This window comes from Ipomoea triloba, chromosome 7, assembly GCF_003576645.1.
Source record: "Ipomoea triloba cultivar NCNSP0323 chromosome 7, ASM357664v1".
Taxonomy (NCBI): Eukaryota; Viridiplantae; Streptophyta; class Magnoliopsida; order Solanales; family Convolvulaceae; genus Ipomoea; species Ipomoea triloba.
This window is the reverse complement of record NC_044922.1, coordinates 18,067,575-18,081,150: the sequence shown is the minus strand read 5'-3', so window position 1 is coordinate 18,081,150 and position 13,576 is coordinate 18,067,575. Positions and strand designations below refer to the sequence as shown.

The 13,576-nt window shown below is 32.0% G+C and overlaps 3 protein-coding genes across 4 annotated transcripts in view; all 3 read right to left on the bottom strand.

The window, feature by feature from the left end:
- Positions 1-2,014, bottom strand: part of LOC116026094 (F-box/FBD/LRR-repeat protein At1g13570-like) — a 2,316-nt gene extending 302 nt beyond the window's left edge. Inside the window, exons 1-4 of one of the 2 annotated variants that reach the window (XM_031267544.1) lie at positions 1,814-2,014; positions 694-1,476; positions 431-598; positions 28-302 (exon numbers count right to left, since the gene is read on the bottom strand). In XM_031267544.1, the coding sequence (XP_031123404.1) occupies positions 28-302; positions 431-598; positions 694-1,446 (1,196 nt within the window). In that variant the 5' untranslated portion in view covers positions 1,447-1,476; positions 1,814-2,014. The remainder of the gene's footprint in view (positions 1-27; positions 303-430; positions 599-693; positions 1,477-1,813) is intronic. The other variant, XM_031267543.1, reaches the window with a different exon arrangement.
- A 1,772-nt stretch (positions 2,015-3,786) lies between these two features.
- On the bottom strand, positions 3,787-4,695 carry LOC116024260 (F-box/FBD/LRR-repeat protein At1g13570-like). Its single transcript, XM_031265150.1, has 2 exons — positions 3,928-4,695; positions 3,787-3,837 (listed from the first exon to the last, which is right to left on the bottom strand). The coding sequence occupies exons 1-2, from the start codon at positions 4,693-4,695 to the stop codon at positions 3,787-3,789; spliced, it is 819 nt and encodes a 272-aa protein (XP_031121010.1).
- A 5,501-nt stretch (positions 4,696-10,196) lies between these two features.
- LOC116024259 (F-box protein At1g47340-like) lies at positions 10,197-11,369 on the bottom strand. The gene has a single exon (XM_031265148.1). It carries the CDS (start codon positions 11,367-11,369, stop codon positions 10,197-10,199), a length of 1,173 nt encoding a protein of 390 aa, XP_031121008.1.
- Positions 11,370-13,576: the final 2,207 nt, after the last annotated feature.

The window sequence follows — 13,576 nt, the reverse complement described above, 5'->3', positions numbered from 1 at the left end:
TTGTTTGTTCAATGGAAATATACTCACTAGTCAATAATAATTTTCGTTTTTGTGGAGGCAACGTGAAGATCCAAAAGCTCCTGCATAATTCCAGTAGTGTATTTTTTGCAGTAATTTTTGTCACGAACAATGACAACCATTTCAAGAGTTGAAAAACTAGCAAGTAGCTTCTTAATGAAAAGCTTTTCAGAATGTGACCCTCTAAATGAGATCAACTTCAAAGCATGGAGCATCTTATTTGTTTGAGCTGCAACATGAAGTTCCGACAAGGTGTTCATACATTCAGTAGCCACTGACCTGAGCTATAGACAAGCATCAAATACAGAGAAAACAAAACTCAATTAAATCAACATTACACAATTTTATCCAGGAATGCAAAACAATATGAAAATGAACAAATGAACTATTTATCAATGAATATGAAGATTACCCAAAATAAATCGATATCCAGTTTGCGTAACTTAGGGCATAATAGCAGAAGATGAGCAAGCACAGAAAATGATTTGTCACTTTGGATATAGAGTTCTTCGTAACATGAAAGCTTAAGGTATTCCACATTTAGTTGAAATCCAATCCTAGTGAATTCTTTAACAAATTCCTTAAAATCAAATAGAAAAAAAAAGTAGAATCAATTCCTTTAAAAGAACTTATAAATAAACAATAGTCAGAGAAAGAAAAGTTATGGCTAAATACCTTGACAGAACCAACCAAGTCAAGAGTAGAAATAGATCTCAAGTACAAGTTAACCGAGAGAAATTTGCCTAACCCGTTTGATGAGCAAGATTCGATTGTTAAACTACACAGCTTAGGAGCAGCAATGTTAAAATAAAATATGTTTTCACAGCTGAGAAATGACAAATTCTCAAGTACAGGAACATCAATAGCACAATTTATAGGACCAAAGTCAACCCATTGAAAGCAAAGTGAAGCAACATTAGGTAATCTGCAAGGGAAATTCATTGGTTCAACAGCGACACCATAAAGATGCAATCTCTTAAGTGTTGAACAAGAAAATACGCAGCTTGGCAACCTGTATGCTTCTTTTTCAAAAGAGATGTAGATTTCTTCAACACCTTTCCGTGTGACTAAAAGTAACCATTGGTCGAAGTCATAAGACCGAGACCTAATTGCATGTATCCCAACATTATAAATATTTAGAACAAATTTCCGAATAGTTCCCTTGTGCAGCAGCAGAACTTTGTTGATCACGTATAAGCTCACAGCTAATTTCTTGCCATACTTGATAGCATGACGATGTTTTCTATAAATATAACAAAAGAACCCATCATCAAAATTCAGTTGGGTAAGACTAAGCCAAACATCTCTCCAAATGGAAGATAACGCGGCGGTTTTAGCGGCATCTTGAATTGGCAAAAATCCCAAGATGTGGTCAAGTATATCCGCGGGAAGTTGACTGATTCTATCTCTTGATCTCCCCCATGCCATAATCCAATAACCTAAACCTATACAAATTAGCTAACAAATGAATCAAAATTTAAAACATAGTCCAAAAATGGGATAACTTGGACATAGTAATAAAATTGCAACTCTTAAACACAGACAGGTTTATAGGAATATGCCAAACATCATACATGGACTCTGCAGAGTAGAAATAAGAAACAACGAATTCAAAACAAACAAATTTCTAGCATTCAAACTTTGTAAACCTAATTTTTTATCCCAAAATTTTAAAATCAAAACTTAATCCAGTAATCCACATTGCTTTAAAATCCAGAAGAATGTATATACACACACACATACATACGTACGTACACACAGCAGCAGCAAAGCAAATTGGGTTTGAGAGAAAAACCTGGAATCCAAACGCCAAAAGAGGAGAGAGCGTCGGAGGAGAACCGTTTGAGTTGGGCTTGCGCTTTTGATAAAGTCTACTGGTCTTCGTCTCGGGCCAAAGATGAAGGAAGATCAAGTCTTTGTCTATAGGGTGACTATGAAGAAACTGTTCGTCATTAGCTGGGAAACGAAGAGCCTATTTGTGTTTGAGCGGAGGGAGTTTTTGCCTTCTTCTAAATTGTGTGAGTGAATGAGATACAGAGTCCTTTACTCTATTTTTTTTTAATTTTTTTTTTCATTTCCATTTTTTTTTATTTCTGCAGTTTTCTTTCGATATTTTTTTAGTTTTTCAATTTTCATTTTTCTAATTTTTAAATTTCATTTTACAAATTCAATAAATTAGTACTAAATGTGTAAAACTAACAAAAGTTAATAAAAATGTATTATTAAATTTGTCCAAATTTGTATACGAAGTGGAAGAATGGAGGTGAGATTAAAATTGGAAGAATAAATTTAATAAACAACTTCTCCAATTTTTCTTTTTCCATTTCTCTAATTTTTCATTTTTCTGGAAAATCTCGACACACGATTTCTCATAAAGAAATTATGTAAAACAATCTCAAGAATCTAGGCATGTGAAATGAATTTGAAAAATGAGTGTGGCAAATATTGATCTCCACACCTAATCTATGCTTATTGGCTCGAGTCCATATATATGCACCTATTATCACTTTTTGCTCTATTCTTTACTCATATGTCATATTATGATTGATTGATACATAATTTTGAAAGTAACTGTTTTTTTTTTTTTTAAGAATTGTAAATTGATTGAAAAGAATTTTGAATCTAAATAATCTAAGGGATGGATAGCACCATGTCTTGCTGCTAGTTGCACGAAACAAGTTCTCCATGGTGCCAAAATGTTCTTTTTAGACTAAATAATACTCCGCACAAAATTTTGCTTGGCCACCATAGCATCGAGCTTTACCGTACCGACTTTAATTGTCTTTTATAGTTTTAACTTCATTGAGCTTCACTAAGTAACGATTCAATTTCTTTTTTCAAGCTGTTTTTATTAGAGAAAAAAGAATTTGGCCAGGTTTTTAACAAATGATGACTAAATGACATTTGTTAAGATTTTATTATATATTATCAAAGTATCTCTTAAGTTAAGAGTGATTGAAATGCCAAAAGTAGCACAAAGAAATATGATAAGAAAAGAAATATGATCAAATTGAAAATCGAGTGATAATATCACAATAACGGTATTACACAAATAATTATTTATATTACACAAAACACCTTCCATTCATTTGGTGTCACTCAAAAATCAAGACACATAGTACTATGTACTAGTACATTCCGTGGAAACATACCCACCCCTATTGAACAAAAATAATTTCAAACATACCAGTAGACAAAAATAATTTGAAACATACTCATTAAACAAAAATACTTTCAAACATACCCATTAAACAAAAATAATTTCTGCTGAGGTACCAAGAAAATGCAAAAGCTCCTTCGTAATTCTATCCTCCTCCTTGTTGCGGTAATACTTATGAACAATGACAACCTTCTTGAGTGTTGAAAAGCTCGCAAGTAGCTTCGCAATGAAAAGGAGTTTCATTTTTGACCCTGTAAATGAGGTAACCTTCAAAGCTTGAAGCATCTTATTTGTTCGAGCTGCAGAATGAAGTTTTTCCCAAAGTTTCAACCATGCGTCGACACAATCAAATGTCACCACCTCAAGCTATAAAAAAAACATCATAAAATTAAAAATATTCAAATCAGATTAGGATTACAAACAAACGCAAAACAATACAGAAAGAGCAAAAATATCGGTGAATAAACAAAAAATTTATCCATCAAAATTAAGATTACCTGTGATAAATTTATCTCGAGTTTGCATAACTTGGGGCATAATCGCAACAAACGAACTAATGCAGAACTTGTAACATCACTTTTGTAAGAGAAACATGACAGCTTAAGGTATTATTCCACATTTAGTTGAAATCCCAACTTAGTGAACTCTTTATCAAATTCCTTCAAAATCAAAATATAGAAAGAAGCATCAATTCCTAAAAAAAAGTTATAAATAAATAATAATCCAATGAAAAATATCCAGCTAAATACCTGGAGAGAACCTTCCAATTCAAAAGCCACAATAGATTTCAAGTCCAAGTTAACTGGGAGAAATTTGTCGGGGACATTAGAGGAGCAACATTTGATTGTTAGACCACACAACTTTCGAGCAGTAATGTTAAAATAAAACATATTTTGACAGCTGAGAAATGACATATTCTCGAGAATAGGAACATCGACAGCACGATGTAGGAGATTTCTAGTACCAAAGTCAACTTGCTCAAAACAAAGTGAAGCGACATTTGGTAATATGCGAGGTAAATCCATTGGTTCAATAATGACACCATACAGATGCAATCTCTTGAGGGTTAAACAAGAAAATATGCAGGATGGCAACCTATATGCCTTTTCATCGAAACCAATGTACATATCTTCAACACCTTTCTTTGCGACTAAAAGTAGCCATTGGTCAAAGTCAAAAAACCGATACCGATATGTAAGTTTCCCAACATTAGAAAAGTTGAGAACTAATTTCCGAATAGTTCCATTATGCTGCAGGAGAACTTTGTTGATCACATACAAACTTGGGGAATATTCCTTGTTACATTTTTTAACACGGTGATATTTTAAGTGATATTTCCTATCAATGTGACAAAAGAAGTGATCATCAAAGTTCAGTTGTGTAAGACTGGACCAACCACCTCTCCAAATGGAAGATAAAACAGTTGTTCTAGCAGCATTTTTAATTGGCAACAATCCCAAGATGTGGTCAAGTATGTTCGCAGGAAGTTGACTGATTCTATTTCTCCCGGGTGCCATAGTTCATAACCTTAATTCAAATTAAATAACAAAAGAATCAAAATTAAAAACATAATCCAAAAATGAGTGAACTTGCTTGTCCATAGTAATTAAAGGGCAAGCTAAGTCTTAAACATAAGCAGGATTATATATGGGAATATGCCAATAAAGAACATGAAGATTGGAGTATGTAAGGTATAGTAGAAATTAAACATATTTTGCTCCCATAATTTAATCCACTAAAAATATATCAGCCATACCATTCAAGTAGACCGGCAGTGGGCAGATGCTGGTTGAAATAAGAATTGCTTGTTTGGCCTGCTATTTATAAGATCATATTTTCAAAGCGTAATACTATTTTGTTCTTATCCATATTTCATTTAATGCAGACAGATACATTTTGATTGATTTAGATTAAAAAAAGAATTTTAAGATTGAATCATAACCTAATAGATAATTAATAAGCTGATTGCTAATACAACTACACCATTAAAAAGTTTTGTAAGGATATCAAATACACTAGAGAAAATACAAAATACCGATAAATTAATTACTCCCTCCGTCTCAATTTTTGTCTGATGCGCTCAACGAGACTTGACTGAATTTATTTTTAATTTAATTTTTCATAATATACTGTTTAATATTAGTATATAAAATTTATATATTTAGAAACTACTATAAATGTACTATTAAACACAAAAAATTATTAAAAATAATTAAAAATTACTGAATAAAATAAACAATAAATAAAGAGTTATTTTGAACAATGAATAGTAAACAACTCAGATACTACATTGTAACAGAGTTAGTAGTATTAAAAAAAAAAAAGTTAGACAAAATGAAACATATGGAATAACTGATTTAATCCGTAGCTTAACTAACGACAAAATAGCGATGACTAGCGCCAAAAGTTGGCACACATTTTTTACCAACCGATTAGTGATGGATTTCAAAATGGGTAGACATTTCTAGTTTAAAAAAAAAATCTTAGAAAATGTTAATTAAAAAAAACTAGTAGCAGATTTTGGATTCTATTGGTATTTAGCGACATAAATCAAAATCCGTCATTATTTTGTCACTATATGGTTTCCAAATCATAAAGCAACTAAATAATTTAGCAACGAAAATATCAACCCTTATATTTAGTGACAGAAATTTCCATCACTCTAAGTCGTTGCTAAATTTGTTCAAAAAGTGCATATGGGAGGAAACTAGAAATGACAGTGTGCTATGTAGCAATGGTTTATCCCAACTCTATTAGTTTACAAACATAGGCTTAATTAGAGCATCCATTTAATAATCAAAACTTTTTGTGATTTTTTAAGTGCAAAATAGGAGTGAGAAGAGCGAGGAAAAAAAGAAGAAAAAAAAGAATTTGACAAATTTTTTAAAAAAATTAAAAAAATAAAGAATATGTCTTTTAGTCCAAGTGGCCGCCAGCTGGTGGCCACTCTGAATCACCCCAGTGGGCGAGTGTGGAACACGTGTCTGCTTGAGGCGCAAAGTGCGCTCCACTTGCGCACTTTAGATTTTTTTAAAAAAAATACTCCTACAACTTTGTTTTTGTAGGAGAAATTTTTGAAAAAAGTCACTATTCACATCAGTTAAAAATCATGTGGTAGTTTTTGTGTTATGCAAAATTTGAGTAAAAATCACATATGCGGATGGTCTTAGAAAGTTTGGAGAGTCGCGTCCAACATTTTGTCATCAAAATATGGTACTAACTATTAAAGTTGCATCTTAACTATTAGTTAAAATTTTTGCGTATTAGTAAACACTCATTAATCCATTACGTTGTGCAAGTGAGGCTACTTATCATTGGAACATGACACTAGTTGTTACTCGAACATAGAAATATAATTTTGTATCTTCACTATTAAATATAATTTTTAATATATGATAAAAATTTGATCATGGAAATTATATCTCATCTTTTTTATTTAATCGCATATAGTAAAATTAGATAAGGATAAGTAAAGTTTATCCATACGACCATACCATTTTTTAGGACTGCACAACCGTACCGACGGTACCGTTAATCTGATCATTTCTGGGTCACATCATCCTATGCCTAGCTAGGACAAATTTTACTGTGACCAACTAGCATCTTCAATAGTAGAATTTTTTGAGAAATTTTTGAAAGTATGATTAAAAAATAGAATATGAGAAGAAAGAGAAAAAATAAAAATGAAACAAAAAAAGTCTGATTTCAAAAATAAAAGTCGTAATTAAATAGGGCCAGAAATGAGCCTATTGAGCGTACCCGTGACTCTGATCTCAAGCGAGAGACAGGCAACTAACATTAATTTGTGGCGGGTCTCACTTTCTGCGAAAACCACATATTTGTAGGAGCAATTTTCATCTTCTCTCACATACCTCTCTCTATCTTCCATGTTATTATGTTAGCATAAATTTTATTACAAACTGTAAAAGTTGCTCTATTATATTGTGGAAGCACTTAGATCATGAACATTCGAAATGTTTCTATGTTAGCATAAATTTTATTACAAACTATAAAAGTTGCTCTATTGGGGAAGCACTTAGATCGTGAACATACGAAATGTTATTATGTTAGCATAAATTTTATTACAAACTATAAAAGTTGCTCTATATTGGGGAAGCACTTAGATCGTGAACATACGAAATGTTATTATGTTAGCATAAATTTTATTACAAACTATAAAAGTTGCTTTATTGGGGAAGCACTTAGATCATGAACATACGAAATGTTATTATGTTAACATAAATTTTATTACAAACTATAAAAGTTGCTCTATTGGAGAAGCACTTAGATCGTGAACAAACTTTCGAATTGTTTCATTTTGTTGGAGAAGAATTTTGTTACATTGATTACATACAAAGGCACATATTCCCTTGCATTTGGGCTAGAAAGGGGGCAATGCTTCTCAACAATATAATGAAAGAAGTGATTATCGAAGTTGAGAAACCAGCATTATGCAATAAGATTATGGTGTAGATAGTTGTGGATTTGTCTGGTTGTGTTTGTCTATATAACTGGAATCTTATTTGTGCTTTGAACTCTTAATCTTGTAAGCGTCTGTTGATATTTGACAATGATAATTTTTTCTTCTACATGTTTCATGTGTTGTGAGATTCGTGTCGTACATTCTCATGTGAAAGTATTAAACAAAATAATACAGAGCAATATTTATACCATTTTTAGAAGGTTAATGAGTAGTACCTTTTGTTATAAGTATATAACTTGTTTACGTGATAGTAACAACAATAACTTTGCAGATAGTCCGAATGCTTTGTGCATAATGCATGTAGTTAAATAGTTTGCCTCTTTGTGCATAAACATTATTTTAAACAATGACTATATGACTATATCCTATATACCAATTATTTTTGTTGTCAATGCTGATTTTGCCTTTAATCCAAGCAGGTTGAGTATAGAAAATGAAATGAATTATAAATTTATATGAGTTCTAGCAATGGTCGTCGGTTGTTTTCTTGTCGGAAATAGAGCCAGAGTGTCGCCTGAACCGTAGTGATCTACTATCACAAGTCATTAACTTATTTTCAAGCTTCATTGCACCAAAATACAATGTTGATGGATTTAATCGCAACTTTAAAATGTTTAAGGACGTAATTGACTTTTTAAGTAAAATTTCAGTCTATTTAACACTTTTCTACAAAAAAGAAAAAAAAAAAAAAGGAGGACATCTGCGACACTTTCTAGTCAACACGACATAACTTTATATAGTTTGGTGGATTATTCTCATTTTCTTTGTATCAAAAAATGTTATTTATATATTTTTTTAAATAATTTGGTTCGATTCATTTTTAGCCATTAGTACAAAGTAAGTATGTGAATAAGACAAAATTAAATGTCCTTCTAATAATAAGTGATACGGATGGATGCATATTTATATAATAAGTTAATTCCATTTTTTATCCTAGATTGATAGGTAATAGTCCATTTTTATTAGAACATCGCATGACCATTTTAGTTCTCCTTCAACAAAATCGTTGAAATGTCGTTAAATACAAAAACATTTCAATCCTTTTTATACAAAGTAGATTGAACTGCTATATTTTTATGTTTATTTATTTTTTTTTGAAAAAATCTATAATTGAAGACCGAAATGCCCTTTTATTTAACGATATTTAAACTGTTTTGTTGATAAAGGACGAAAAATGACCATGCCACAATGACAAAAACTTGTGTGAGACTGTCTCACCATGAGACGGATCGGGTCAAGATGCAAATGTAACACTTATATGCACAAATGTCATACTTATATGCTCAAATGTAATACTAATCATGAATAAAATTTTTGTTACTTATAAGGGTAAATGTAATACTTTTAAGGGAAAATACAATACTTTTATATTTCGATTTAAAAGTATTACATTTTTCTAATAAGTAAGGGACACTTGTCAACATTACTTATTATGAAAAATGTATTACTTTTTATCTAATAAGTAACAAAAATTGTATTCTTGATTAGTGTTATATTTGAGCATATAAGTATGAAATTTGCATGGTGCTTTGACCCGACCCGACACATCTCACGAATAAGGATCCGTGAGACGGTTTCACAGAAGTGTGACCCTGCCACAAGCCCACAATAATACTAGGACCAAAAATGAATATTTTAATAAAAAATGACTTAAAGTGGATTGCCACCTATAAATTTAGGACCAAAAATGGAATTAACTCTTTATATAACTAAGGATAAACTTTAATGGCTACATATATACTTCAATAACGCACATAATGACTCGGATGCTTCCCAAATAAAGTGGGAACCCATAATAGTCATAACAGTTGTAATGAATAATTGAATATTAGTTGACTCCATTTCTTCGACCTCATATGCCGACCCGAACCCTAACCCAACGCTCCTTGGCCAACCCCCCGGGGTTAGCATCCTTGCCCTAGATTTGAGTTTCTTCGACCTAAAATTATTCAAGCAGGTCCAATATATGCATTCATATATTAAAAATATAGTTTTAGCACTCTCATAATGTTCTTAGGTATTGTGTCTTATCAATTAAAGGTAATTTTAGAAACTCAACAAATGATTTGAAAGTAAAAAATGACTCACTTCGGCTTCATGCTCAGTTCTCTCTCTATGCAAGTAACCCACCATCTGTATGGTTATTATTTAGATTTCATTTAATACCCTTGCCTTAGCTTACACTTACAGTGGTGATAATTAATTTCCATAATTCATTTTTGTTATGTTACAAGAACAGGAAATATTTAAAAAAAAAAAAAAAAAAGTATTAAATAGGCCTTCATTTGGCAAGGAAATTAAATAACACAATAAAACAATAATATAAAATTAAGATAAATTAATAAATGCATTTTGATAAAAGTAATACAAGATGGGCAGATTATCAAAAAAAACTAAATATTCCAATTCATTCAGACTCAATAATATACTTTAATTTCTTCCCTTTGGCCTTGGCTAACATACACGTACGGAAGCTTCCAATTCATTCCAGAAAAATATGCTTTAGCTTAACTCCAATCTGATCCATCTTCTAATTCATTCGGAAAAATATACTTTCTCTTCTATTACATGCACAATCATCCTACTCAAATTTTCAACAGGTGAACAACCATTAATCTCAAACTTTCTCCATAATTGTGTTCCACATGCATAAATTAAAATCTTAGGAGACATACTCCTGGCTTGAATCAAGAACACAATTTCCCCAATACTATTAGCCGTAAAGCTCATGGATTCAGCTTGACTAATGATTTCTGCCTCTTCCAATGTAAGAGGAACCTCATGTTTGTCCCACCCGGGTCCCATTGATTCATCCAAAGTACAAACAAATATTTGGGTCGTCCTTCCTTTTACATCATCAACAAAAATATATGCTAATCGACCATTTAATTTCACCCATGATGAATGAGTCGAATGAGTCGGCGGACCACCCGAGTGTTGGAATATATAGGGAAAAGTTATCATCCTAATTAAATTTTCATTTCCAATATCAAATACAACTATTTCTTGTTCATCCCTGGAATTTATTTTAAAGTTCATCAAATAGATAATACCACCAATTTGAACACTACCAATGTGCCTGCGAGGGAGGAAGGAGTTTTCTGTAGTCACCGCCCTCCATGATTCATCCACCCCAAGAGTTAAAACCCTCAACACGCCCTGATAATAGTGGTGAAGATTATTAATGTATAATTCTGACTTCAAAACCTTGTACCTTTTCGACACCGGATCAAAACCCAGGGCTGCACCGGAAAACATTTTTGTCCACAGCTCCCCACAACCTGGGTTTGGATGGAAAGATGTTTGGGGAAGAGAAATATGTTGTCTTGTACTAAGGTCCAGGATAGTGGTCTCTCCATTCCTGTTGAACATACAAAGCTTGCCATCTGCAAAGCTTGAACCAATCAGTCGTTTAAAACGCCGCAATTCATGTGCTGAGCATTGGAGACTGGTGGGTTGGAGCCTTCCATGGGTCTCTTCAGTAGTGTAGTCCACAGTGTACAGATTTGTGGATGAAACCCAGAAGAGGATTCTAAAACCGAAGTGCGGCTGAGGGATGAAAGAATGGAAGAATTTAGAAGTGCACCTTAAAGAGAGTGCAGATTTGGGAGGGAGAGTGGTGAGAAATTTGAGAATTATCTCTTGGGGAAGAGAAGCTATGGAAGTAGCGTCGTCCATCTTCTTCAATTTTTTCGAAGCGCAGTCCATCTTCTTGAATTCTTTTGATCTTCTAGATACCTGCAAATTCGATCAAGAATATATATATATATATATATATATATATGCTAATTAGGGTTTTGTAACTTTAAAGCTAAGGATTTGTGTTGCGGAAAAAAACCCGCATGAAGTACGTACGTATCTCGACGGTGACGGTGCTGCAATTGCCGATGTGAGCTACGGCGGAGACGCGACGGCGATGGACTTAATTGGATCTCGAACCTTAGCTAGCACGGTAGTACATGGATAGATAAGCTTATGATGTGTATATATATTAGGACTTTGTATTTTAAGTCACACTAGAATTCAGTCTCCATCTTCTTGTATTATTAGGAATATTATCATTTATCATCCTATTCTGATTGAAATTCTTTGTATTCTTAAATATACATCTCTTTATCTTGTACTGTACTTTGAATTATTATCATGGATTGAACAATAATAAAATTATTCTAAAAATTATTATTCTTATCAATGCACCAAACGATTAAGGCTACGGACGCGTGTCGGTGATGCCACCTCCTATTATCGCATCATCTTCAAACAAAGTATCAAACTAAATTTTGAAACACAACTCGGATATCTATGCAACATTTCAAAATAAGAATGCTTTTGCCACTACTACAGAAAACACATTTAACTTCGCTTAAATAACTTCGATTTAAAAACAAAAAACATCAAAAAAATATTTATATTTATAATTTTTTTAAAAAGGGATACTATAAAAAACCGACATTAAAATTTTTTAAAAAAATTACGAAAAACATACGACAACCGACGCCATATATTATATTATATTATATATATTTTCTAACAAAAAATATAGACACTAGTTCTACATTGCACAACTAACCTAAAGTCCAATGTGAAAAATTAAAATAAATAGATAATATAATTTTTAAATGTGTAATTTATACAATGTAAAATAGAATTGATTGTTAGTTTTTAAGACACACTAGAATTTATTCTCCATCTCCCAATATTATTAAGAATATTTTCATTGTACTAAAAAAAAAAAGAATACTAAAAAAAAAAGAATATTTTCATTTTTCATTCCTATCTTGACTGAGATTCTTTATATCATTACATATGCATCTCTTCATCATGTACTTTGAATTATCATCATGGATTGATAAAAAAAAATCATGGATTAATCAATAATAAGATTAATACGAATTGGGGATGAAATTCTTGCAAACATACTCATTAATTAGACAAGAATAATTTATGGTTTTGTAGAGCCACGAAGAAAATGCAAATGCTCTTGTATAAGTATAGCCTCAACTAACCCATTTGGAAAATAATTCTTGATGACGAACATTGACGACCATTTTAAGGGCTAGATTTGATTGTATGTTAATTTAAGCTACATAACTTTGGAGCAATAATGTTAATATGACACATCTTTTGATAGCGAATAAATGTGTCATTCTCGAATCTCGAGTGCAGGAACATCATCAATAGAATAATGTGGAGATTTGTAAGAACAAACTCAACAAATTTAAAAATAAGTGAAGCAACACTTTGGAAATATACTAGGGAAACTGATTCCACCAACAATGGCAGCGAAAAGAAGCAATCTCTTGAGTGTTAAACACGAAAATATGCAGTTTTGCAAATTGTAAGCCTTTGGCAAGGAAAGAATGCACATTTTTTCAACACCTTTTTGTGTGGCTAAAAGTAACCACGGTTCAAAGCCATAAGACCGATACCTAGATATGTGTATGCCTCCCAACATCGAAAACAAACTTTTGGATAGTTCCATTGTGTTGGAGAAGAACTTTGTTGATTACAAACAAAAGCACATATTGAAAGAAGTGAGTATATATAGGTATCGGTCAAAGCCATAAGACCAATATCTATATATGCTAGCACAAGGGCAATGTTTCTCAACAATATATAATGAAAGAAGTGATTATGGAAGTTTAGTCTCATAATACTGGACCAAACATCTCTCCAAATGGTGGATAAAACAACTGTTTTAGTAGCATCTTTAATTCGTAAAAATCTCAATATATGGCAAGTATATTAGCAAGAAGCTAACTTATAATATCTCTCTCAAAGGCTATAATCGAATAACCATAATATATGCATTTAATAACAAATGAATCAAAATTAAAAACATAAATGGATGAACTTGAGGGTACCAGTAATTGCAAGTGCTAAATTAAACATAGACATTATTGGAGTCTGCCAAG

Excerpts from the sequence above, each read along its gene's own strand:
- LOC116024260 (XM_031265150.1), bottom strand. The coding sequence starts at position 4,695 with ATGGCACCCGGGAGAAATAGAATCAGTCAACTTCCTGCGAACATACTT. Across the intron at positions 3,838-3,927 it reads AATTGGAAGGTTCTCTCCAG|GAATTTGATAAAGAGTTCAC; the intron begins GTATTTAGCTGG and ends TTGATTTTGAAG.
- LOC116024259 (XM_031265148.1), bottom strand. The coding sequence starts at position 11,369 with ATGGACTGCGCTTCGAAAAAATTGAAGAAGATGGACGACGCTACTTCC.